We start from the raw sequence: 23056 nt of genomic DNA, 5'->3' as shown, positions 1-23056 counted from the left end.
TCAGTTTTCTTTGTGTGTGTGGGCAGGGAGTGACCAATGAAAAGGAGGTGTCACCAGATCAACGGCAGCTGAAGTCCCTCCGTCCCTCACAACAACAAAAAAAGACACATATGGTAACTTATCATTACCATTTCTGCTGAAAACAGCACTGTCCAGGATCAGTAAAACGAGTTCTCAAAGGCTTCGCAAGGCTGGGACACTGAAAAACACTTGGAAACTTACCAGTGTAAATGAAAGAGCCTCCTGTAGATGCACTACACTTGTGGTGATTCTTCTCCTTGCAGCAGATGAGAACCCCCTTACACGTGACGGTGACGGCGTGCACGGTGTACGCAGCACCACCGTGACCCCGGTGCTCTCAGCGGTGAGTTTCTTTGGAAAACTTCCCCATGGAACTTGCTCAAACGACCACGAAGCCAAACTTCAAGCCAGTGCCTCCAGTTCATTTGTGTGCAAGAGCTAAAAGGCCGGAGATACTTTGCCTCTCAGACCCTCACCTGTGACAAAAGGATGCACCACGCACTTGTGCACCAGCAACTCAAAATCACAGCATCAACACACGGGTAACATCTACTTTTACAAAAGCTAAAAAGTTTTTTAAAAGGCTGTAAAAACTCTTGAAGATAACCCTTTAAAACCTTTAAATACATCACTACATTCTGTCAACCCTGATGACCCTAATAAATACAGGCTCTGCTCGCTGCCACTAAAACATCTGCAAAATACAGTCACTGAAGTCAACTTTATACAAGCTATTACGTTGCAAAAGTGCAGCCATATAATTTTACATGTTATCCATAAAACCAGCACATATACATCAACAGCTTAATCCCATATACACATAACGAATCTTGCATGTAACCTCATCCTGGGGAAAAAAAAAAAAATCTTTTAAATAGCTACAACTTGTCACGGGGAAAAAATGCATTTTCCCTTCTGAATGCTATAAAGGGCACAAAACCAAGACCTCACCACAACTAGGGCTTTACAAAATCTACTCAAGAGAAATGTTTTCATCTATGTTTAATAAGTGGTCAATGAGAAGAATGTGAGTTTAGATGTAGGAATGCTTAACAGTGTTCCTAATATTGGTCCTGGATCAGGAAAATGCATTTAAACGAGGAGAAACAAAGCATCACACACAAATATAGAAGTAGCCCTACTCAATCTGAGCTGAATAAAGCAAGACAGCTCACACCACGTTTCAGAAACCCAGAGCAAGTGATTCTGCCCTGAATAATGCTCTTTTCTGACTAATCTCTGGGTCACAGACCCTCGCAGAAATTCGCAGGTATTTAACCCTCAGCACAAACGCACAGACCTAACCTGAAAACCAGACTGAAACCAAAAGTTTCCCAGGAAATGACTAAACTTTACGCAAGACTGACCGCCCTGTGACTCAGCACTTATTCAGCAGGTACATCATTGTCTTCCTGAAGGTAAAAGCTGAATTATTAGAGCAGTGAGTGCTGATAACCTTCTCCTCGGAGTCGTCCGTCCAGCCCAGCTACGCAGGATTTACACACACGCACACCCTTTGCCTACTCCAAACACTAAGCACTTTCTCCACTAGATAGGCTGGTGTGGACAGACCGTTTTCCAAATCAAGCCTGTTTTTAGCCCAGGAATAAAAACAAAAACATGCAGGCACCCGAAGAGGAGTTTGTATCTTGCTGCAAAACACTTAGAAGCCACGCGGCGAGCCGGCCACAATTAGAGAGCCAAACGATATCTTCCTGGGGTTTACCAGGACCTGCAGGAAACAGCATTCCGCCAGGATCTGGGGCTCTGGATGCGGGGATTGACTGGAGGCAGACATATGAAGCCACCAGTGACACCACCATTTCCATCCCAAGGTATCCAGTGAAACCAGACAGCCCTGGCACTTCATCTGGCCCCTGGGATCCAGGGGAGGACGGGCCCTCGCCGGGGCTGTTTTCTTCTCAGTCCTCTCGCACAAAAACCTGATCACGTTTTTGCAGTTGTTCAGCAGCTAACGTGGCCACACAAAACCACCAGAACCCTGCGACCACAGTGGATCTGCCTGGGATAAGACTAAAACAGAAGTTACCGTGGGTTTTACTCTGTGGACAGTTCCTATCACCTACTCGTTCACGGCTCTCGGATGCCAATATTTAATAATTCTCTTGGAAGAGCCTTCGATTTTTCTAACATAAGCCAAGTGCCTCAGGTACTCCTTGCTGGTAACTCGCCTCCAAATCTGACACCACAGCAACACGTTGCCAAATCATCCCAAAGAGAAGTTCGGATACACAGCTCATTTCAGCCCAACTGTACCTGAAGTTACTTTTCGCAATTAAATTCTAGATTCTTGAATGCCAGAAAGGGAGAAGAAAGAAGTTAGGAGCAATTATCCCCCTATCTATTGATCAAATGCAGTGCTTCCCCCACAAAGTACTCAGGGATGGAAATGCAGCTCTGACCTTCCTTCAAACACAGCGTCACCAGAGCACTCACCTAGTTGGCAGCTCACACTGCACAGTGGCACCATAATTACATATTTCCAGATGGGAAAATGCTATTCCAAAGCACAGTGCGATGAGTGCAATGACCATGCATGATGAAACAAAGAAAGATAACGTGATGAAAACATCACCACTTAAAAGATCACTCCCCAAACAAAAGTCAATTAAAATATAATCAATCATAAGAATGAATTTTTCAAAACTGAAGAGGTGAGACATCTATCACGACATGTTTTCCCAGATGCCCCCTACCCTGCTTTTCCCAAAGAGGCAGTGCCAAGTGTGTTTGTAAGAATGACACTCTCCTTTCACAGAAAAAAGCAGCAGAGGAAACGATGCCTGCTTGAGAGAGCAAAAAATACTGTTTTTCCCCAAAGCACTGAAATCTGAAACACAAACCACAGTCATTTTACAGCACGAACAAGTGTTTACTCTGGGATAGTTACTACTGAACAGTATTAGTCACCACAGCAGGATTCCACTACTTAGAGTTAAAGCAATACAATTATTAATCGGTTATCCAGCCCCAAATTAGTGTGCAACACCAGTAATTGGACTTGTGGAAACTCCCACCAAATTCCCGAAGCGTCCCTGACAAAGACAGGAGGCAGGCTCCGGGAGCAGCTAGGAAACCGTGCTTGGCTTTGCTATTGATTTCTTTCCAGCCTGACCAGTGGGAACCAAAGCACTTTGTTAAATAACCTCACGCCTGCGCTGCACATGGTCATTTAAAATAACCCCACCTCCACCCCAAACACAGCCCAACAAAACCAGAGCTCTATTCCAGTCACCGGGAGGCTGCCCCACGGGATGGCCCTCGCTGCGTGCAAGCCCAGGAGCCTCTCCAGGCTCCTCTACGCAGAGATCAGGCCATCTTTTCTGGATTGAAGAGTATGACCCACTCAAGTGGGTTCCAAGCTTGGGAAACCGGATTTCAACAGGAAGAGCAGAAGACAAACGCACTGTACGGCACGGCGTGAGCAGCAGGTTTCAGGCCCCGAGCTCAGTGCGGGCTGTGTTAAGCTTTCAGTTATGTTTGCATCAGCAGCCGTGGCTTCTTGAGGAATTTCACTGCTAAGGAAACCATGCTGGCACGTCACCAGCAAGCCTAAAAAACCCCATTATTCTGTCAGCTGCAATGCTCTTCACAAGAAAGATCACGCAAGGAACGACTTCTGTCCGGGGCTCTTTCAGCATGCTGAAGAAGAGTCAACATCTGCTCCAGCAGCACTTTGTCCAGGGGCTGGAGAGCAGGATGTGGCAAGATCCTTCTCATGGGAAAGCCTTTCAGTGGTGTGGAAGATCAAAATAATGGGCAAAACGTACTACAGCAGCAAATCCGAGACCCTCCGAGCACGGCTCGACCGTTCAGCTGCAATGCTGCACATCCACCACAAAGCTCCTGAAGTTGGCTGCTTCAAGGGAAAACACACACCTCTCCCAGCACACCGATTCCTCCGAATTCTGCTCACCAACAGCCCTTTACAGAGAACGACATTCAATTTTTGGTACAAAGTGGCCCTCGCTCTGTCTGCCTTTAAGGAGAAAAAGCATCCTATTATCATAAAGAGAAGGAAAAGTCAATCTCTGTTTGCTGGCCTCGTTATGCAGGATACTGCAATATCAGACAGGTATTTCTGTTGTTCCAAAATGGCAAGATCCTAACACATGGATTTTTCTTGTCTTGTATCAGTACATCACCACTGTCATAACACCTTTGAAAAAAACTGCAAGAACAAATATCCCTTCTACAGCAGCAGGAGTGGACCTTGAACCTAAACAAACGGGCTTAAAAGTAAGAAAGATCTTATTCAACGAGCTACCTCCAAAACCACAATTAATGCCTACAGTGAATTTTCCGACTGTGACCCCTCTAACGGTGCAATATCTCCTTTTCCAATTTAAATAAACTGAATTCTCAAATGTCTTACTTGTAAAGGGAAGGAAGCATGGAGACATCAGCAGGATTATTTAAGAGCACATAGTCAGCAACTTGACAAAAAGAAAAAAATGCAAACAAAAGAGCTCACAAAAAAGACACTGCAGTTATAGACGTGATTACATTTGAAAACTTCAGTCTTTGACAGCAAATTAATACAGGAACCATTTATAATACAACATGCTTCCAAAATACTGTGTGTTAAAAAGCTGCTTTTGAGATCACATTTTCTTGTCAAACATTCACCTAATCAAACTCTCCATGAGAAAATGTCTATCCTGCTAATTTTTCCCTAACAAAAAATAAAGCAGAGGATAACAGTGGAATAATCACAACAAATGACTCCCAAACACCTTGCCTGAAATTCTCTCATTTGATACAGTGGAAATAAACTCCTTGTGGTTTATTTAGGATGAAAAGGGAAGAAAAACAAACACGTTCCCCTAGAAATGACACAGCTTTCGGCAGGGAAATGAAAAACTCCCGTTGATAAATTCAGCGTTCAAGTACCAAAAGACAGAGTTAGCTGTAAACAAATTGTTTTTAAACAACAGCGTGACTGGCCCAGCCAACAAGCAGTCAACTGGACAGAAATGTCAACTGGTAAACACCAACGGCCTCTGCCAGGGGCCAGAATGCCAACTGCATTTTCCCTTTGCTGGTTCCATCTTGAATCACCACCACCGGATTTCGGGAGGCTCGAAGTGGGACTTGGCCACGGCTGAAAAACACGGACTCCTGCGCAGGCTGGAGGGAGATCTTGGGCAAAATGCAAAACAACTACGGGCTTGGGTACCAAAGGCAGCTGCACAGTCAGGGTGGAAACAAAACAATCAATCTCTAAACTGGTTCCAAGAGTTTTTCAGGCCAAAGTACCTCATGCACTGAAAGGCGACCTGCCTACACGCCATGCACTCTTCGCTTGAACAAAGCATCTTGAATTTGGAAGACAAGAACCTTTGTCTTGTGACAGGTAAAAATCTCATGGCATATTTGTGTTAACAAGCTGCAATCCCTCCAAGATCAAATTTATCATAAAAACGGGTCGAAATCACGAAGTATCATCTACAAACACAACAGCAGTGTAAATAACCACAGTTGAGCCCACCCCGAGTCCCCAAAACGCCCGTGTTGGCACTGCTCGCTGGCATGAAAGCGGCACAGGGCTCGAGCTGAGAACAGAGTGACTTCTGTCATGGCAAAACCACTCTGAGATTCAGGAGTCCAGCACCAGCACCCCTCCATGTACAAACGATCAGTGGCATTGGAGGGTTTCACGCCACGGAGGGTTTCCTTGAAACCTGCCGCTCCCCACGCAGCACAGCTGCCTGCTGGTCATCCGTGTTTTTCACTGGAGAGCAACAATACAGACTGGTCTTTGTGGGGAAGAAAAAGGATTACTTGGATGTGACACAGTATTCACGTGGCTGGGCTCTAGCTGGAGGAAAGGAAGAACTGCTGGATCTATGGGGAAGTTTATGGCAAAGTTACTTATGAACAGGATGAGCTTCTTGAAAGTATTGCAGCCATAAATCAAAATAAATAAAACCACTTGCCATATTGTAAGTCAATCAGGGTGCTCTCTCAAGTTGTCCTCACATACACTACCACAGGGAAGAAAGCCTGACAAATCTGCTAAAAGCTTTAAAAAGCTTAAATTAAATATTAATATTCTGAAAATGACGAAGCCAGCACAAAACCACGTCTCCTTTGCCACTCCAGTTCTGTATAGCCCAGAGCTAGAGACGAAAGATTTCTTGCAAACAGTGGTGCCTAGATGGAATTATGGCTAAAACTAACAAAAAACCAACAACCAACAAGCTACAGCTGTACAGGTTGGGAACTGCAAGCTCTCTGAAAGAGCAACAACCAGCAAAACGTATTCACAGTGAACTGGTAACAACAGTTAGTTGTTGTAATGCCAGCTAATGAAACGCAGACACAAGAGGTTATCAACACTGGCCTTACAGTTACGTTCAGCACGATGAGAAAAACTTGTGCTGAAGATAAAGTCAGAATCGCTCCCTCCAAGGTCCCACTTTGGATGCACGTGCATATCCAGTCTCCAAACTGGGTACCTGGAGAGACAAGTGCATTAGGAGCAACATATCTGACTTTACTCCAGAATCATGCTTTGACTCTAAGTCATCTCCTGCTGGCAACCTCCATGAAGAAGTGCCCTGGTGGCACTTTTTTTTAATTAGGCATCTTTCGGCTGCTTAAGAGAACAATCCCCCAATTTCCTCCAATTTAAGGATGGTTGGTTGGTCAGAGCAACCTGGAATGACTTGCCAAAAGCTCCCAAAAAAATCTTTTAATTGAATGATGACATCAATTAGTTGATTTTAATGAGAGTGAGATCAGATTTTAATTTTTCATCCCGCAAGAAATTTAAAGCAAAGGTGACCGTGCAGTTTCTCTAGTAATAGCCAATCTCCCTCAAAGGTGTGAGCAGAATTACTTTAAATAACACCCTAATCTTTACTGCTTTATTTCCCACTAGCACTCAATTCTAACAGCATCAGCCTGCTTTTATTACTATGCAAAAAAAAAAACCAGGTAAGCCCTCCAACTTAATAATCTAATACAGAAGTCCAAGACTTTGAACCCTCTGTTTCTTGCACAGAAAAACCCTGAAGTGCTAACTAATTTCCCTCTAAGCATGGATAGAAAAAAAATTTAAGAATATACAACTCTAAAATGTCCAGAAAAAAACAAAACAACAAAAAAAAGAGACAAAATTTAACATAAGCATCACCTGAAGAAGCGAGCTAAGAACTGCAGAGGGTGTTAAATTAAACTTATCTTAGGGATGCTTGTGGGGACACAGAGATCTCCAGTTCCACATCATGCCTGTTGAAAAAACCCACGATGGAAGCCACAGCCGAATGCAGGTGCGCAGGGCCACTGCGGATCTTTGGCAGAGCTGCTGCTTCAGCTCCCCAGTACGACCTTGGCAAAGTTACCTGTGTCCATGGCCTAATTCCACCGCCAGCAGGTCGAGGGAGGTGATTCTGCCCCTCTGCTCTGCTCTTGTGAGACCCCACCTGGAAAACTGTGTTCAGCTCTGGAGTCCCCAACATCAGAAGGACATGGAGCTGCTGGAGAGGGTCCGGAGGAGGCCATGGAGATGATGTGAGGGCTGGAGCACCTCTGTATGGAGACAGGCTGGGAGAGTTGGGGCTGTTCAGCCTGGAGAAGAGAAGGCTCCGGGGAGACCTTCCAGCACCTCTCAGTCCCTAAAGGGGCTACAGGAAAGATGGAAAGGGGCTTTGGACATGGGTGCATAGTGACAGGACAAGGGGCAATGGCTTTAAACTGGAAGAGGGGAGATTTCAATGGGATCTAAGGGAGAAATTCTTCCCTCTGAGGGTGCTGAGGCACTGGCACAGGTTGCCCAGAGAAGCTGTGGCTGCCCCATCCCTGGAAGTGTTCCAGGCCAGGCTGGATGGGGCTTTGAGCAACCTGGTGTGGTGGAGGGTGTCCCTGCCCATGGCAGGGGGGTTGGAACTGGATGGTCTTTGAGGTCCCTTCCAACCCAAACCATTCTATGATTCTATGATTCTCTCTTTTGGCTGATAAAGCAGGCAGGGACTTTCCAGGCCTCTCCCCCTAACTCAGTACCTGCCAGAGTCCCACCTCCTCTAAAACCTGGAAATCCTACAGAAAACTGTGGTCTAGCCATCCAAAGATCATCCTAACTGTAGTCTTGCTCTGCTGGCTTACAATCAATCCCAGTATACGTGCTCTCTACTGCCTTGCTCCAGCACGATCCATTATTCCTCTCCAGCCCATTCTGCATCATTCTAGATATTAGTTTACCTCCTCCTTGGTCACACAACCTGACATTAACATGAGATCCTCCACCACACCACCCGCTGACTTCCCTAGCCTCACCACTGAAGAGATGAGAGACATTCCCTTTCCTTTCCGTACTTCTGCTGTAGATGACAGCATAAAAAGTACTTGTGCATGAACCATCTGTCACTGTGCCTAATGGAGCCATAATCACCAGATATCAACCATTCCAAAGAGCACTGAGATGTTTATAAAACCAGTTTGTCAATGTAATAATATTAACAGCGAGATGCTTCTCTCTTTTTGATAAAATATTGTATTCACAGCAGGCTTTGCTTCCAACTACAAACATAATGGCCTCTTTATAGCAATCTGAAGCACCACCACACAATTTAGGGGGACGGGAGGGAGCAGGAAGGGCTAAGGACGTGTTGACAGCAGCAATTTAAGACAAGATATTCTGCCAAGAAAGAGAAACTGAAGAATTAAAGTCCAAATAGAAAGCTTGCAATTAAGCAAAAACTCTGAAAAAGGAGGACTGCAGACAACAGGCATCGGTTTGGATCGTTGCCCTCCAATTTGTCCAGTAAGACTTGGTTGCTGACTCCACATGTTTCATATAAGTAAAATTCGTGCCATGCTACATAATAGTCTCTTAGGAGAAACGATATTGTTTGGGAAATAAAGCAACCACGTCTCTTCAATATCCTTTGTACAACAGGATCACTCCTTACGCACTGGGCATTCTGGAAGCGTAAGACAGTACTGTATAAAAAAAATATAGGAACAAAATTAATTCTTTGGGGTGTCCCAGCTTAGATCTTCCTGCCAAATAAAACGCTGACCTGCCTTTTCAGTCACAGCCAATCTGGAGCACCCATAAGCACCACTTTGTAGGCTGTACTATCTCAGACTCTATTCCAGAAACTCTGGAGAGATGTTCCCTCCAGCCCTAGCTAATTCTGCTGGAGGAACACGCAACAAAACTTCTCCCCAAACCCCAAAGTCACACTTGGGTTGCTACTATCTCCACGAAAACACACAAACACATAGAAGCCACAAACACAGGATGTGCTCACAACCCGACACCTTCCGCACAGTTCTCTGAAACGTGACACCTGTACCAACTGAGCGGTGCAGATAGGACTGAATATTTCATGTTAAAAGCTCTAAAAGGAAAAAAAAAAACCAAACCCCATCCCAGAAATGCAGTCTGCTGAAGTCAACGACTCAACCACAGACAGAACTGTAGGTAGCAGTCCTGATGAACCTGGCCTAACAGCTCTACAACACCCCAAAATGATCTTTCCGCACAGAGCAAAGGGAAACGGCAGAGCAGATGTGACAGCGAAAGTGGACCCGTTTCTAATCTGCTTGGTTGCACTGGTTTAAAATTAATACTTCTTGTGACACTGGAGTTTGTCTCTCCTTTTTATTTCAGCATACAGCAAGCTGAGAACAAGGAACTGATCACATGGGGAAAGAGGGGCAGACACTTTTCCCCAAGGTAAGGTCGCAGAGCCTGACCACTGGAGCCATCTCCTTCCTTGTGAGCAGAACGAAGCTGCTTACGAGCTCCGAGCAGTTCAACGACTGGCTCTGCAAGCGCAGAGAGACACTTTCCTCACAGTTGACTTTCAACAGATGGGTTACGTGCTACACTGGCAGACCCACAGGATGAAAAATCCTCAGCTTTAGCACAAGACTTTCGCATTCAAACGCAACAACCGGGGCCTGAAGTGCTAATGCAGACTGACATGCAAAAGTGTGCAATCATTTCCATGCCACTGCCTTCATCGCTGCCTTCCTCATCTTTCCATAGAGGCCAAGAAAGCCCCCGGGGCTGCACTGGTGCCGAAATGGGCGCAGGTTTCCTTCGGTCTCTAACAAAGGCTTGAAGCAATTGGCAAGCTGCCCCGGCCGAGCTGCCTTCTTCCTTTTCATATGTGCCTCCATCCACAGATAACGCAGGGCGGCTTTGAATGTGCACCCTGCACAATCAGAGGTAAGGGATATCGCAGGAAACCCAAGTCAGCTTTTCCCCTCCACGAGGCAACTCCCCGGAACAACCAGCACCGTACCTAACAGTATGTAACACTTAAATAGCAGACAATATGTTCAAAGCTCACATGTTAACTGGTTTAGTCAGTTAAGAGGAGAGATGCTGTCTGCGATGCTTGGGGCAGAATGTGCTGAAGGAGCAGAAATCTACCTTTCAACTAGGAATCCATGAAACGGCTTCAAACAATCCCTTTAAAACGTGGAAACGATCCAACAACTGCTAGCTGACTCCAACGTGACAGTAGCTCTTGGAGACTCCTGGTCACACCTCACCCACGGACAGTCTAAGGTGTTCTTCATCAGCTATTCTTGATAGCAGAGCTACAGAAAAATACAGCTCCTGCATCTCCCAGACCTCTGCACTTCACCAGTTCCTTTCATTCTTCCCTTCCTGGACTATTCTGCAGGCTTTCCTCTCATGAGGAAAAAAAAAAAAAAAAAAAAAAAGCATTCAACAGCAATACTGTGAATTTTTTTAAGCCCATCAGCTCCTCAGTCCAGATCCCAAGACAGAGCCACGAGCAGCTGTCCCAGCACAACCCAGAGGTTGTCACTTCGCACAGCACGAGCGACAGAGAGCAGCTGTACTGCTGCCAGATCTCTCGTAACCTGAAGCCAAACTCAATTCGAATAGAAGACTATTTACTCCTTCTCCAGTTCTCCATGCCAAGTCTTTCCTTTTATCCTTCTGCCCAAATGGTTCTGTCTCTGCTGGAAGAGGAGCGTGCCTGCAGTGCCGTGCAACACGTCTGTGTCTTTCGCACCGTTTCATTGTTCACAGGAAGGTATGCTGTAATTTTAAACAAGAGAACACGAGAAGTAATTATTTTCCTAAGAGAAGAGACCAAGGTATGGCATCCTGCATGGCACGGAGAACTTCGTCATCATCACCTGCCTTACTTGGTGCCTCTCCCCCTTGCTGCTTTGCTAAACCCGTTTAAATCTCTGGAATGTGAAAAAAAAAGTATCACCTTTGCTACAGACTCACAGTAAACAAGAGTGAGCCTCCATGAACAAGCTGCTAGTACACGAACCTTTATTTCTGTTCGGCTTTCCCCATCAGGTTCAACACGAGAAACTGCCTTTTCATCCCAAGGAAAGGAACGGGCCGGACATCGGGAGCTGTCCCACTGCAGCACCGACGAACCCAGAAGGATTCCCGCAGGTAAGCGTGCGGGGGGCGAATCTCTACAACTCTCTTGAGCCAGAGGATCACGTTTCACGGGCCACATCCCAAGTCCGAAGGAGAGCAGCCAGTACAGAAGAACAATGCAAAGCAAATTGTGTGTGTGGACAAGAACCAAAAAACAAACCCTAACTTCTGTCAAAAAACCCTGAAATTAGCGGCAGTCGCACTTAACAGACAGGACTTCAGTCCACCTTTTAAGGGAGCTACCACTGAATTAGAATTGGAGGGAGGGGAAAAATCTAAATTTTCTTTATTCTTTAAGTCTCATCTGAAAAATAGCTTCATTCAGATTTACTACCAGTCAGCTTATCCACCGTGGAAGAGAGGAGAGGCAGTAATCACAACACATCTAGTATGATTTCGCTCGATCCAAACGCTGTTCTTTACACCTTCCGTGCTATAACCAGACACTACTAAAAGTGTTTTACCAAAGCTTTGTACAACCAACAACATTTTGACACACAAAAGCCAAAGCCTAATTACATCTTCCTGTTTGCTGCTCCAGCCAGCCATTTTTTTAAAGGCCTACTGCAAAAGGAATCGCCTTGACAGCCTTCCAAGGCAGCACCAACTCCAAGGGTTTGTGTTTTTCTGATTTTGGGGAAATACGAGAGCAAATTAACCATGCTCTAGCACAGGCATCCGTGCCTCTGGTCAGAATTGCTAAACCAACGTCCGTAACTAACACCACTGGTGACCAGCCCAACACAAGTTTCACATGCTGCAATTTTAAAACAGGACTTAACAAGTAAAGTGTATCAAACACAGGAATAACTAAACAGAAGAGCAATGTTTGTTCAAGGTTTCTAGGTGTGGCTGCAGCCAAGACATAATAGGATTATTTATATCTGACTCATTTGCCTTGTCTTCATCCATGATTCTCCCTGTTTGGGACTTTTTTCTGCACCACAGGACTTTTCAAATTCAGGTTATTTTCAAGAAGGACTCAAGAATTTAAAGCAGGGAGGAGAAATTCCACAAATACAGTTGGTCTATACTGTGTTCAACCAAAACTTACTATCATCATCATCACCGCTAAACTTCAGATTACCCGAGCACGTAGAAGAACACGCAAACTCCCAGCACAGGTGTGCATTTCCCAGTTATCAGACTGTATTTCCAAGTCTCTTCCCTGGTCAGTGGCTGCTCCCTCACCCATGGAGCAGAGGGTCAGAAGGTCTCAGGTCCACGCCTGGCTCTGCTGCTGGTTTGGGTGATGGAGCAACTCACCTCCGAGCATCGCAGCTTCCGGACCGTGCTCTGAAAACAACAATACTTCCCCCTTCCCCTGCAGCAGCTTCCAACCCAAAATTGCGTAAGTATGGCGGTTTTCAGCCCAATTACAATAAGAATTGTTCTTGTATTTAATCCACAAGGGATCACTTAAAAGTTTCTGCCCTAAGAATAAACACAGGTCTCAGTCTCAAAAAACATTTCAAGAGCACTTCACTATTATGAGATCTACTTTTTGCTAACACAAGACAGGCTCCAGTCCTGTGTTCCTTTTTTTTTTTTTCAGGATTGACACGAAAGCTTAAAAAAACCCAAACGTACCAAAATAAATCGTAAACTTAGTTACCTACAAATGCTTTCACTGCTCACGAAACAAAGTCAATGGTTCAGTATTTTTTTTAAGAAAGGAAGCTTACATTCCTAAAAGTTCCACCAACTGCCCTCTCCAGTTCACCAAAGTTCACAGCTTTTTCTGCGGTGGAGAAGAAAGTGCTAAGAGGTGAGAGCGTCTTGAGCCAACACTGCTGCCAAAAGCTGTTACGAAACCAGGGCTGTAGCTCTTGAGGACACACCGTAGGAATATCCATGCTTTTCTCCAGCCTAGAGACACAGTCAGGAGTCACCTGAAGCAAGCTTTTCGGCAACACCCTTCTCCTTTCACATCCCAACAGCACCGCAGGAAGCCTGGTGTGTAGCCATCCAAATGCCACCAGTGCCTTGGCAGAGCCATGCCATGGGACACAACTATTTTTTTTTTCAAGGCCTGAAATGGAACACCTTTAACTTTCCACTTGAGGGAAAAAAGAGGAAGAAAAGACGGCATAGCTTAGCGAGCTGCAGATCTGTGTGTTCCTCTACCAGCACCGCTGAGGACCAAGGACATTTTATCACCTCTCCATCCCATGGTGAACCACCACAGGCTGGAATTTGCCATGTCACTGCCCAGCTCTTGGAGGAACTCTCCTTCTCCTTCCCACAGGGACAAGGCACACTGAGCAGGAACATCAGGCAGCACACACCACCCCGCTGCCCATCCTGCCTTCCTGATGGAAAGGCAGAGTGACCTTCTACAACTGCGTGTTAACTTTGCTCACACCTCTTTCTAGAAGGTGAGCAGAAAACTTCAAAGCCTCTTTCTCCTCCTCAGGGCTCCCGTGGGCTGTATCCATGCGATCACTGTTTCCAGGGAAGCACACACAGCTTCCAGAGCGGGTAATTACAGCGAAAGGTGATGATGAAGACACAACCAGGAGGCAAAGAAAACACGTGTTATCAGGACATCCATCCTGACATCCGTGCCCTCACCGCTGCTCCCAGTGAGCGAGGAACAGTATTTCCAGAAAAGGCGTTTCACACTGACACAGCTCTCCATGTCGCAGATTAACCGGCGCTGGAAACGAAGAGTTGAGGCAGCAGAGGTGCCGGTGGGACAGCAGGCAACACAACACCTTCTTTAACACATCCTCATCTGACCACCCTCTCTGGCACGGCGGCTGTGCAGCTACGGAATGAAGGGACACACGCCCTGAAACCAAATCCTTCAGCTCCCAAGCTGGTGCTTGATCTGCTGTATCCTTCCCACTGTAGATCCCATCATTCCCTCCTCACAACTTCTCTCCTTGGTATGTTCCAAACTCAGCACTTCTGTACCCCCCAGGCTTGCCCCACACCAACAGCTCGTCCTCCTGGGCACTCCTGCCCACTCCCAGCAGCACGGCTTGACACCCCACCCCGTCACCCACAGCCCATCCTTGCAGCAACCACAGCAACGGCTCATATGGAAAATTATCAGTGGGAAAACATTTCTTCTTGGCTTCCTGTAATGGAATTCAGCCGCTCGGAAGGAGAAGCTGGAAGTGGCACACGACGATCAGCTCCCAGGAGAAGAGCGGGCTTTGTCTGCAGTACGGAGAGGCGAGTGGCTGCAGGGGCAGTGGTGTCTTCCCTCTGCACAGCAGGGCTCTACTGGGAGAGGCAGGAGAGGCAGGGATAATGCAGAACTTCCTCCAGCAAGTTGCCTACGCTGGTCTCAGAGAAATTTATTGTAAACTTGTGTGACAGAAACACCAACGCTGCTTCTCCTAAATAAGTTTCCTTAATGCAAAGTGAGCCACGATCTAGAAATACACGCACCAACTCCTCCTCTTTGAAATTTACACTTTATTTCCAATAATAGGATGGTTTAGTTCCCAGACTCCTTTAGGACTGAGGCACAGGAACAACATCCCTGTTAAGAGGGAAAGACAGCAAAAACATCCCAAACAATTCTTTTCCACCGCTGCACTTTAGACCTGATGTTTGACATCAGTCCTGATCCCAGAGGCAAAATGGGAGTGCTTTATCCACCAAGCCAACCAGCTCCCACGGCTATAGTCATCCTAAATGGGATGCATTATTCCTGCATTAAAACATATGTTTTTCAAGGCAGCTAGCCATCCGGCTGTTCTGAGAAAGATTACAGAAGACCTAATTTTATCAGGCAGGGATACAATTCTCCCAGTTGGTTTTGCTCCCTAGGGACACGGGGCCGGTGAAAGCAGGTTGCCTGACTGCTGGGGAACAATTCCGAGAGGCTGATCAGCTCAGTTGCTGATCACTGAGGCAGCAACTCACAGCCTGGGCTCTCAAAATACACTAATGTATGCCCCGTGGGCTCGGTGGGCTCCCATCCCCATGGAATTCAAAGTCCAGGAAGACCTAGTTTGCATCAGCAGTTCTCAAGTCAACAAGAATTAGAAAAAGTTTATGTTGGCAGAGAAGTGCTTAAACTTGAAGTGAGGGGTTTTGGTGTTTTTTTTTTTCCCCTTTTCTTTTAATCAGCTTAAGTTACACTAAATAAAACCAAGTGTTTGCTCTCAAGAGCACCAAGTGAAGTTGCTCTTACACCTACTGTCTCTGGTACAAACAGAACCTCTGCTCCGTGTGCGTATTCCGCACAGGGCTCCAGAAACTCTCAGCTTTGAAGTCTGGAAAAAACGCAAGCTGATAGAAATGAACATTTCACTCAGAAATATCCAGGCGAGAGGAACAACCCAGCACTGGCAAACATTACTCGGAATGAGAAATACAGGTATGAGGCTCTTCCCAAGACTTTTCATCAAAATGTAATGGGGAAATTGGTGTAGCAGATGGAATGCTGCTGCCTGCAGAGCATCCGTTAGCTATAAATCACCGTTTCCTCACACATGGTGCAAATTTAAGTCTTCCATTCTAATTAATAGAAGGAGACATCCTGGCCTGATGACTCTTCCCTGATTTCATAAGCTCTAAGAAAAATTTTGGATTGAGTCGACCTCAGCAGAGGAATGCTTCAGTTCCTCTCTCTATTAATTCAGGCCCAAAAAGCTGCTGAGCAACTCACTGAGAGATTCAGGAAATGCTTTTTATAACTTTGAGGCATACAGTTTCGAGCAAACCATTTTAAGAAATTATCTGACGGCTGTATTAGAAACAAACACAAACAGGATACTATTCAGCCTCTGCTTGCACCTCGGGGACTTCTCACCATGAGTTCACTCTTTGGCTTCTGAAACTTGCCACTGAACAAACATGATAAATTCAAAGAGTAGAAAGTTTCATGACAAAAACTAATCAGCTGGAGGGAATCCGGAAGGAACCCATCACCCTTTCCACAACACTTCCAACCAACTAGAACCACGAGGGTCCTGCACACTTTCCTGCGGGGTGCCAAGTGTTGCCTAGTGTGATGCATGTCTGAAGGACCAGCGACCTGGCTCCACGCAGTTACGCTGCCATCCATCACGTTTACTACTTAATATTTCATGCTACAGAATTTAAAATAGAAAACTGACAACCAGTTATGTAGGACACCGCAAAAAGAACACCAAACGCGGCCTCGGCGCCCGTGTCAGGCTCACAAGGCTGATGAACGCTGCCAGCCTGAGTATCCAGCTGAAGCTGCAAATGCCACCCATGTTGGAAGTAGCAAGAATCATAAAAGACAAACCAGGAATCGCTGCTACCAGATGTCCCCCCACACAGCTGAGGAAAACTGGTTCTAACTCTACCAAAGCTTCGGAGAAGCAACCAGGGAGGAGGTGGAAGATTCTCTTTAAAGCCTCGAATCTCCTCCTCTCCCCAAGGCAAAGGGTCAGCACTGCAGCTTTTAAAAACAGCCCCCAACTCGCTCCTCATTTCCCAAGTATAAAAGGGAGAACACAAAAACACGCACATCCTTGAACTCTCCTGGTTATTCTTTACCACACCAGCCTGGATGCTCCAAACCCCTTCCTTTTCCTCGTCGTACTTACATGCTTCAGTCATGCACCAACGACAAAATCTACTGCCACTCACAGCAACCAAAATATTTCTTTCAATATTTGCACTTAGCTCACTCTCTCCAAGCCATTAATCATTTAAATCACTCTGCTTTGACCATCTGCATAGTATAAATTCCTGATCATCTTACGGACCTTCTGCTGGATGCACTCGTGACGGATTTGTTACTTTGCTCCTCGTGCTCATGACTTGGGCTGTCTTTCCTCTTCCTGCGAGACACGGATACTGCAAGGAACCCACGTGCTACCACGCTCGCATCGCTTTTTCTTGGGTTGTAAGGCTCAAGAAAACACAGTATCATCTGAAGTGAAGGCTCTTCTCAGAATTTTTGTAAAGCCAAACAAGGCAGGAAGGATCACCCCGGAATTTGCGTAAGCAGCTCCCTCTGACACGCTCCAAAATGCTTCTTCTGCATTTCAAAGCACTGCCTCAGAACGTACCTCTGTTGGCTGCGTGCAGAAACACTGTGTCAAAGCCACACGCAGATTTCTCAGCAGATTTGGTACCATCAGCTGTCAGTCCTGCAGGTAAATTAAGGAAGCAACATAAAAGCTTTCCCATTACTGGTTTTGCCTAATGCAGGACTTGTGGGTGAGATGCTGCATAAAAGCACAAAACCCACCTGTGAGTCCTGCTAGTTACAGGGCGATCACATCTGACTTGCTCACGTTTATAAGCTCTTCTTCCACCTTTGCTGGGCCACAGCCACAGCTCCCCTCTGAATGGTAGGGCAGAAACTGCAGTGAAACCTTGCTGCTCCCTCAGCACAATCCACACAGCCAGTCCTTACTTGGACAACTCCTTCTTTTGACTCTTCTCTAATCTATTCAAATTCTGTGCTTCAGCTATTTAATCTACGAGAAAGACCCTCACCTACTGTGACAGGCACCTGGCAATCAAAAGAATGAAAACAGAAACGCACAGTTTTTGAAAGAACAGAAAAATACCACGATTCCATAGGAAACATCCAAGCCAAACAAAATAAAGACTCTACCCACTTGCTTGAGTCAACATGTTTTTTTTCCAGTAAGGTTCTATCCTATTTGGCTGGCCTTCAGTCCTCAGCTTCAACTGTTTTGCTGATACTACTATTTCCAGCCTTGCCACTTCTTCAGCTTCTGAGAATCTCAACACACAGCTCTCCTCTGCAGACAGAGCCTCAATTCTTCAGCAGGAGACAATCAGCTTTAAAAGGAACAAACACAGGTGCATGAAGCCATTCACAGAAACACCCCCACAAAAATCACAAACCAGACAGCCCAATGTATGTTTAACTGGAAAAAGCAAACAGAAACCAGCTCCTTCTGTACATGAGGCAGGAACAATGACATGATAACCCTGTCACACAACCCCCAAGCAACTGAAATGGTGTTCAGGGCTGACCTGCTAAGAGGGGAATTCCTCGTTACTGCTCAGCGGAGTCCCCTCCTCCCCTTCCCTCACAGTAAAATAAAGATAAATTTCAGATAAAGAGCTGAAGTTCACCCCTTTACTAGCTCACAACACCAGACAGGACAGAAACCACAGTCAACCACAAACCAGTAGCCACACAGGCTCTTTACGAGCACCCTTAGCCCTCCCAGAGACACGCTGGCCCGCGCGGCCACGGAGACGGCGTCCTGCCTGCAAAGCAAAACCTCTCATTGCACCAAGAGAAGGAACTTTCCTGCACAAACACTAACACAGTCTCGTAACACGCACTGCACAAAATAAATCCACTGAACGTGCTTTGAATCCAGCTATTCCGGAGTTTCCCAGCTCTGTTAACACGGCTGCGATGAGGCTGATGTGAGAGGAGCTGCTGGAAAATTTCACCCCAAGTGTAAGAGCACCGAGACATCCCCAAGCTGAGTGCTGAGGTGCTTTAACACCAACATTTTCAGCAGAATACGGGACAAATCCAGACATTTACCTTGTTCTGTGACCCCACCAGCACACACTGCAAACGTTTTAAGACACAGCATGGTACAGTGGATACAAAGCCACCTTCGCGCACCGCTGCAGTTCAATCCCAAAGGCGTAAAACCGAGCTCCGGTACTCGCGGAAACGTGAAAATGGGGGTAAAAGTCTGCTCTAAAGTTAATATCCCTGGCGTTTTCACTCATGAAAAAGAAGCAGATGCAAATACAAGACAGCCCTTCCCATCATTAGCGATGCATAACGTGGGTGGTACCGACAGATGAAGTGCTAGAAAGAAGGAAAAGCCAACAGTGAAAAAAGGAGGAAAAGCCAACAGTGAAAAAAGGAGGAAAAGCCAACAGTGAAAAAAGGAGGAAAAGCCAACAGTGAAAAAAGGAGGAAAAGCCAACAGTGAAAAAAGGAGGAAAAGCCAACAGTGAAAAAAGGAGGAAAAGCCAACAGTGAAAAAAGGAGGAAAAGCCAACAGTGAAAAAAGGAGGAAAAGCCAACAGTGAAAAAAGGAGGAAAAGCCAACAGTGAAAAAAGGAGGAAAAGCCAACAGTGAAAAAAGGAACAGGAAGGAGGAAAACAGGAGTGATGAGCAGGTTCCAGGTTTCACACAGTTCACAGTTTCACACTGGTCCCTTCCGTAAGGGAAAGGGATGTCTCTGCAAAGCAGGATGTTTAAGACTGGAGCAAAACGTACTTCACGTTGACAGAAGACGACTGAATTCTTATCTACACTTAGAAATAAATAAGTTAGACTCAAATTAAAGACTGAGGCCAAATGAAGACACAATAAAAGACTAAAACCCATAAAGAAATGCAATTTCTGTAGATAAATAAACAATTATTGTTTCCTGAAACGCATTCCACTGTTTGACTCCGTCTTTTCCAACCTAAACGATTCTGTGACTCTATTTTGTTCAGACATTTCAAGTGCACTCAGGAACAGGACTACTGTTACTTCCACGCTGACCACACGGCTCAGCCAGGAATAATCCAGGGATGCCAGAGGTATAATTAGTCCTGTTGCTCCGTCCGCACAGATTGTTCCTGAAGAAAGTCTCACGGCTCATCCTTGCGAACCATGATTTCTATTTTAAGTGCACATCAAACTAATCCTGCTCCACTTTGCATCCTACTTGCTGACACAGCACCTTTCACGAGCGCAACGCCAGATAAGATTTTAACTGTATTTCCCCTGGATTGGGACAAATTCTCTGCTCTGAGGTGGTTAATGGCAACGCAGCCCTGCACAAAACTCACTGTGAGGCTCAGCACACAACTTGTTTCCGCTCCCAGCCTGCAGGCTCCCGCATCCAAAGCCATCTTCCAAACAGAGCTCAGGTACTCCCCGCTATAAGATCGCACATCCAGGTCGGAGCAACCTCCCAGTTCCTGCTGCCAGGGACCCTGGGCTGCCCGTATGAACTCCCTGCAAGTGCAGCTCCTCTCCTGTTCCAAAAGCGAGGTGTTCTTAGGCAGAAAACCCAACAGAAACATTTACACAGCAAACAGCCAAGCCCAGGGACAAACAAAGCCGCAACAAGAGGGGGGGAAAAAAAAGATCAAGTGTTCTTATCTGAGCAACAATAATCAGCTAAACACGAAGCACGCCTGCCCTTTTTAATAAAACGCTTCTATTCAATATTGTTTACTACAAACAGTCCACAGCTCTGTTCAGTTGAACAATGCACACATACGCCTTAAATCTTCATGCTTAAGCCTCAAACTAGGGCATATTTTTCAAGAAGTGTACAATGACATCACCTCACTGACTCACTCACCTCCCGCACAGGTCAGACCTCAGTTATCTCACCGACGAGATACTGTGAAAGACGTTTCCAAGAGCTTGAGGACACAGTCACACAAAATTCTTTGTACTCATGGGTTTTTTTGATATGAAAAAGTGATCTGCACAAATAAATCCATAATATGCACGTTAAGAAATCCGAGTGTTAAATCCACAAAGGGGCAGTGGATTTAATATTCTGAGAATTACTTACACAAAGTAGAAAACTTCACTCTAACACTGAAGTTTCAGCTATTAGAGAAGCTTGTTAAAGATTAGCATGATGTCACAGTCAGTCATTCTGGCAAAGAGATTTAATTTTTCTAAAAGTTTTCAGTAGTATGTGTTACAGGGCTGAACTATACTGCGCCTTCAGAATCACAAGAAACGAGTTTCAGCAAATACAAGCAAATGCTTAAAACATTCAGCACGTTTTTTAAAGAATTACTTCATATTACATTTCGAGACACACAAGAGAATGTTCTTCCATTCTTTGTTATCATGGAGTACCCAAAATCAAACACCAGACAGCATTACCACTTTAAATGCTTACAGAAAGTATATCTGAAAAATATTTGACAAAAAAAACCCAAAACACAACCCACCACCGAACCCGAAGCAGCTAACAGGAAAAGTTTAACTACAAACCAGCTGTTTTAGGAAAGCACGGCCGTGGCTTTTTCATCTGGCAAAACACCAAGCACTGTACCCCACCGTGGGCAGCGGGGTGACGGTGCCCAGCTCAGTGGCTGAATTCCCAACCTTCCAAACAGTAAATTGGCCTTTTGTACGTTCCATGTTCTGGGACAGAGTGACAGAGCACAGACAGACGTTCCTGCAACTTGATTTTTCATGTGTTTTCGCGCTAAAACAGAGATTATGGCAGCCATGCAGTAAACCCTCTCGAGAAGCCACTGACTACGGCATCAGGTTGCATGCCCTGATGAAGAAATAGAATTTAAAGGTACGTAAAACAGAGCTACCTGCTCTGCAACCTTCACCCTCCACCTCCGATTCATCCCTCGGGCTTCACGAGGGAATTTACAACAAAGCTGTCCTGAGAACAGCATTTTAGGCGCCAGGAAACAAAGACAAACCTCTGCAAAAAAAAAAAAAAAAAAAAAAAGGAAACAAAAAAAAAAAGTGCCTGCTCTGTCCCGACGATGGCTCCGCAAAAGAACTTACTGGGAAAGGAGACGCAACACCGGGTACGCCTTCGTTACACATCCCAAGTCCCTTCGTCTCGCCCACCCCAGGGCCACCAGTTGTCCCCAGTTTCCCCCTCCCGCTCCACAGCCAAACCACAGGAGAGGCCGCGAGAAGAAAAACCCTCCCGAGAGGGACCAGCGCCGGTGAGCGAGGGGTCCCCCCGGCGGGACCCGGCGGACGATCCCCCCGGGACACGGTCCCCGCGCCCCCGGCCCCCACACGGGCTCCCTCACCCGCCCACCACCCCCCCTCTCGCTCCGGCCCCCTCCCGCCCACCCCGCTCCCTCACGCGGAGGCTCCCACCGCGCGGGCCGCGGGAGGCCGTGGCGGCGGGGCCGGCGCCCCGCGGGCAGGGCAGGGCGGGCGGGCGGGCTCCCGGCGCCGCTCACCTTCCGAGAGCTCCAGCTCCAGCTCGGCCAGCTGCTCACGGACCTCGCGGGGCAGCGAGGAGACGCCCACGGCCGCCGGCTCGGCCATGGCGGGCGAAGGGAAGGAGGGAGGGCGGGGAGGGGGGAAGGCAGGTCCGGCCGCCGGCTCGGCGCGGCTCCGGCTCAGCGCCGGGGGCTCCGGATCGCGGGCGCAGCGGGAGCGGTCGCCACCTCCGCCATGCTGAGCCCCAGCGCCGCCGTCACGTGACGGGGCGGGGCGGCGCCTCGCCGCCCCCGCGCGCCCCCGCGCGGCCCGGCCCCGCGCCGCAGCTTCGCGCCTCCCGCCGGCCCCTCGGGGCCGCCCCGGCGGCCGAAGGTTCCGCTCGTCCAGCGCCCGCAGCGCTCCGGGCGGGGCGGGCCGAGAAGCAGCGCGCTGGGTCGGGCCCGTTCGGCCGCGGACCGCGAGCCCCCGAGCTCCCCTCAGGGCCGGCCGCCGCTTCCCGCGCTCCCCTCGGCGCGTGCCGCGTCCCCTCAGGTGCCGTCGAAGGAGCGCGCGGCGCCCGCGCTCCCCTCAGGGCGGCCGCCCCTCCCCGCGCCCCCTCAGAGCTCCCCTCGCCCCCGGGGGCGAACGCCCCGGCAGGGGCAAAGAGCTGCGGTCCCGCCCAGCCCCGCTCGGGTGCGGCCGCAGACACCCGACGACACCCGCAGAAGCGTTTGCGGTTCGTCCCGTTCGCGGAGAACGGGACCCTCAGACCCGGCTTCCCGGGGAAGGCGGCGGC

General features: G+C 47.4%; 1 protein-coding gene across 1 annotated transcript in view; it reads right to left on the bottom strand.

The window, feature by feature from the left end:
- The window catches only part of DIP2B (DIP2 acetate--CoA ligase B (putative)), a 66105-nt gene extending 43719 nt beyond the window's left edge, over positions 1-22386 (bottom strand). The window contains exon 1 of the mRNA XM_086628603.1: positions 22299-22386. Within this exon, the coding sequence (XP_086484729.1) occupies positions 22299-22386 (88 nt within the window). The remainder of the gene's footprint in view (positions 1-22298) is intronic.
- Positions 22387-23056: the final 670 nt, after the last annotated feature.

Source organism: Tauraco erythrolophus, chromosome 31 (assembly GCF_009769465.1).
Source record: "Tauraco erythrolophus isolate bTauEry1 chromosome 31, bTauEry1.pri, whole genome shotgun sequence".
NCBI classification, from domain to species: Eukaryota; Metazoa; Chordata; class Aves; order Musophagiformes; family Musophagidae; genus Tauraco; species Tauraco erythrolophus.
This window is presented reverse-complemented; position numbering and strand designations above follow the sequence as displayed.